At 31.4% G+C, this 3,901-nt stretch overlaps 1 protein-coding gene across 1 annotated transcript; it reads right to left on the bottom strand.

Annotated features, from left to right (window-relative positions):
• Positions 1 to 851: 851 nt before the first annotated feature.
• LOC100795919 (adenine nucleotide transporter BT1, chloroplastic/mitochondrial) lies at positions 852 to 3,223 on the bottom strand. The gene is made up of 3 exons (XM_014766524.2): positions 3,143 to 3,223; positions 1,718 to 1,879; positions 852 to 1,514 (listed from the first exon to the last, which is right to left on the bottom strand). The coding sequence occupies exons 1-3, from the start codon at positions 3,221 to 3,223 to the stop codon at positions 1,038 to 1,040; spliced, it is 720 nt and encodes a 239-aa protein (XP_014622010.1). The 3' UTR covers positions 852 to 1,037.
• Between the last annotated feature and the right edge of the window lie 678 nt (positions 3,224 to 3,901).

Below are 3,901 nucleotides of genomic sequence, written 5' to 3'. Positions count from 1 at the left end.
AATTATAGTTAGATAAATATTTGACGCATAAGTGATGAATGTAAGAGTAAGTTTTTTTTTTTAAACAGCAAAATGACTAATAATATTAAAAGCAAACACCAAGAGCCCCACAGTATATGGACAACTTGGCCAAAGTTTACATCCAAACAAACATCCCTACTCATAAAAGAAAACCTCTGACTGCAGTAACCACAGGTGTCACGAAGATAGACATAACCGTGGATCATTGCACCAGCATGCAAAAGCATATGAAAAACCAGATTTGCTTGATATCCATTTCCAAGAAAGAAGGTTGACCCTTTCTAACACGTCTCTTCTTTGCAGAAAAAATAAGTTGATATCTGCTCTTCCATAAGAGCCAACACACCACATACCTTATTATCTGCCAAATAAAAATCTGTTTTCCTTTTCTATTACTTATAACCAAACCCCTGACTGCAGAAAATGTTCTTTGATTGTCAAATGCAATTGTGCATATACCCCCACCAATCCAAACATAAACTCCACAAAGACTGAATATGGACATGCCAAAAGTATGTGATATTTTGAATTTACTCAAAAAATACTCCTCATGATAATTAACTTAACAATTTTCAACTCAAATATAACTAACTCTTCAAATAATTTTTCAACTTTTGACTTCTTTTCATATTTATAATATCTGAGATTAAAATTGCAATTAAGCCTTAAATTTTATATTATGATTAAAAGAGGGCTGCACCAGAACTTGAAAAATCTTTTGAATAGATAAACACGTTTATATACAATGATCTGTTTTCACCTAGAATGGACAGCAGTTAAGCCACGAGAAAGCCACGGAACATAACTACATAAGTGCCAATAGGCAGAGATTAAGAAGAAAAAAAACATTATTCCATTTCCAATTACTTATCAAAAGTTCCTATGGGATAAAAAAATTTCAGTAGTAAAAAGAAAAATCCAAAATAACTTAACCAAATATGCAAAAATGAAGAATGCAGTATTGCAGTTCTTCCTCTTAGCTCCAATACTATTCTAGCTCATCCTACTCCCCATCATCACTCCTCATCATCGTCGTCCTCTACTAGTATCCTCTTGCATGCTTCATAGCACATGAAAGAAATTCCTGCAGCTGGCACCAACTTCATGCAGCTAGGTCCCAACCCTTTATACAATCCTTGGATTCCTTCTTGTTCAAGAATGCTTGCAAGGGCATGAATCACATTTTTGTATACTTGTCTTCCACTAAGGGCTCCCACTTGCATGTGTTTGCGAGCCACTTCGAGCGGAAAGGTAGCACTACTTGAAATAGCACCAGCTGCTGATCCTATCAAAAGGGTTTCAATGTTGCCAATCTTCTCTTTCTTGAAAATTTTTCTGTATGCTTTCCTCAAGGTGTCATAGGCAAAGTAATTGGTGGCAGAATATGGAATTACTCCAATCAGACTCGGAGTAAGGCCTCTGTAAAGTTCTCCTGCACCTTCCTCTCTAACTATTTTCAGGAATGCATCTACAAGACCATCATAAACACCCCTCTGCAAAATTACTAATTCAACTTAAATTTTGCTTTTACTTTGTCAACTAATCAGAAATCACCATGCATAGTATGTTTGTTGACTTTTACAATAACTCTTTAAAAGTCATACCTAACATGATTTCTGATTGATTAATGTAAAAACTTCTATATTGACAATAAACTCATGAAGGAAACATAAGCTTTGGTTTTATATGAACACACCTGGATAGTTAGTCGAGTCTTTAGTAACTCTAGAGGATAAGTGCATATAGTTGAACTAACTCCAGCACAAGCACCTGCTATCAATGATGCTGGAATAGGGAGTTTGGGCTGCTCCCCTGGCTTTGGCGAGAGGTTCTTGTTAACAGTATCATAAGCAAATAGCTGCAGAAACAAGTGAAATGTATTCAGATGCATAAAAATTGAAGTATGAATTTCCAGCAAAACATTAATAAGAACAAAAGGCAGCTTATTTCTATTGTTGAAAATAAAATTGCATCCATGATTGTATCCTCTTTGCATAAAAAGGGATCAGCAAGGCAAACAAGTACAATTATTTATTGCTTTGAAGTTATAAGTTTTGAGAGATTTTATGCTTATCTTGTCTGAAAACAACTTCATTGTGAATAAAAGGGCTACAAGATATCATATATGTGGTTTAATATTATATCACTAAATACAATTAAGGAAGTTCATCACATAAGGTTAGCTTAGGTGCAATTGACTTGCCTTAAAGTCAAAATTTCCACAAGACAACAGTAACAATTACCAAAAACCATGCCCACAACAAGCAACATTGGGAAAGGTAACCTAATGAAAAGACATCAACCTAGAAAACAAGCCACTTCAGAGAGAAGAGAAATGAAGTTCATTCGATTGCAATTTGTCTTGTCAAATTAGGACTTAACATTAGAGGCAAGTTGCACATAGACCTAAACTGAAGGATCGTTTTTTATTTAACACCTACCAGTTGACCACCTAAAATGCTAAACAGGAGTAACCACATGAAAGTTCTTGATCAACATAAAGAAAACAAAATTAAACACAAAAAACTGCTACAGAATTTAAAAAACACTTTGGCAAATGTAACAGAACAAATTTTGTCAGCAATACAGCTAATTAGAGACCAAACAAGATACTTCCATTGTAGTAGAAACAAGATCAGCCTAGGTGATTAAATCTGGACTCAAGAATATCTCAATGTATAAATGGTCCTCCTAAAAACCAGTCCTGCCAATGGTAGCAAATTCCCTGGACATATAAAATGCACAAACCAACAAAGAATCCAATAGAATAAAACAAACAACCAAAAAACTTTAAGTCCAAACAACAAATACACAGGCAATCAAATCAACCAAACAAAAAACCATTCACCAAGAAAAAGCATAAAATTGTAAAGCATAACCATTCAAAGTGATGTACACACACAAAATGATGTACACGCATGTAATTAAGCTTAAATATGTTTTTGGTTCCTCAAATTTGGGGTCTGACCAATTTTTGGCAATTTGGATGTACAATTTGTGGCGGCTTTTGATGTACTGAAATTCAAAAGACTACAAAATGCAACTTTTAATTCCGAGGAACTAAAAAAGACAAACTCCCATATTTGAGGCAGTGAAAACATATTTAAGCCTATATAATTACCTCAATGGCCTTGCTAGGTGCAACCCAAATCACATCAACGAAATTACCCCTAAACAACCATACAAAATGATGTGCACACATATATATATATATATATATATATATATATATATATATATATATATATATATATATATATATATATATATATTGCACATGTGCGAGAAAAAAAGTTGGTTCTGTTACAATTTTTTGACCCTATTGTGGCATCAAATTCATGGGAAATTGACTACTAATTATAATTGGGAGAATATATATCAATTTACTTTAGAAAAAAACTAGTAGCATTTTAAAAATTGCATAAATTAAAATTTATTATGGATAAATGTTTTAAAACATATAAACTATATTTTAGGTTTATGATAAATGTTTTATACTTTGATATGATATTTTTTAATTATTGATAATTTTTAAAAAATATTAAAATTCTAGATAAAACTAAAGATATTTTAAAACAATAGATCAAAGTAGATAAAAGATTAAAAAAATATTTTAAAAAATATTTCTGTTGAGTAATGTCAACTAAAAACACTTTCATTCAATATATTTATTTTAGATTTAAATATATTTTTAGTTATTAAAATTTAAGATAAATTTTTTTTAGTCATCCTTAAATTCTCTAATTTAAAAAATATTTATTTTAATTTTTCTACCCGAATGTCCTCGATTAAAATATTTTTTATGATAAAAATGTAAAATCAAAGTAAATTGTCATGCAAACGACTTGTAATTTATTATTATGCAAGCAAAATCTTTAAT

The sequence above is a fragment of the Glycine max genome, chromosome 14 (assembly GCF_000004515.6).
Source record: "Glycine max cultivar Williams 82 chromosome 14, Glycine_max_v4.0, whole genome shotgun sequence".
Lineage (NCBI taxonomy): Eukaryota > Viridiplantae > Streptophyta > Magnoliopsida > Fabales > Fabaceae > Glycine > Glycine max.
The sequence above is the reverse complement of the archived record's forward strand: the minus strand, read 5'-3'. Positions and strand labels throughout refer to the sequence as shown.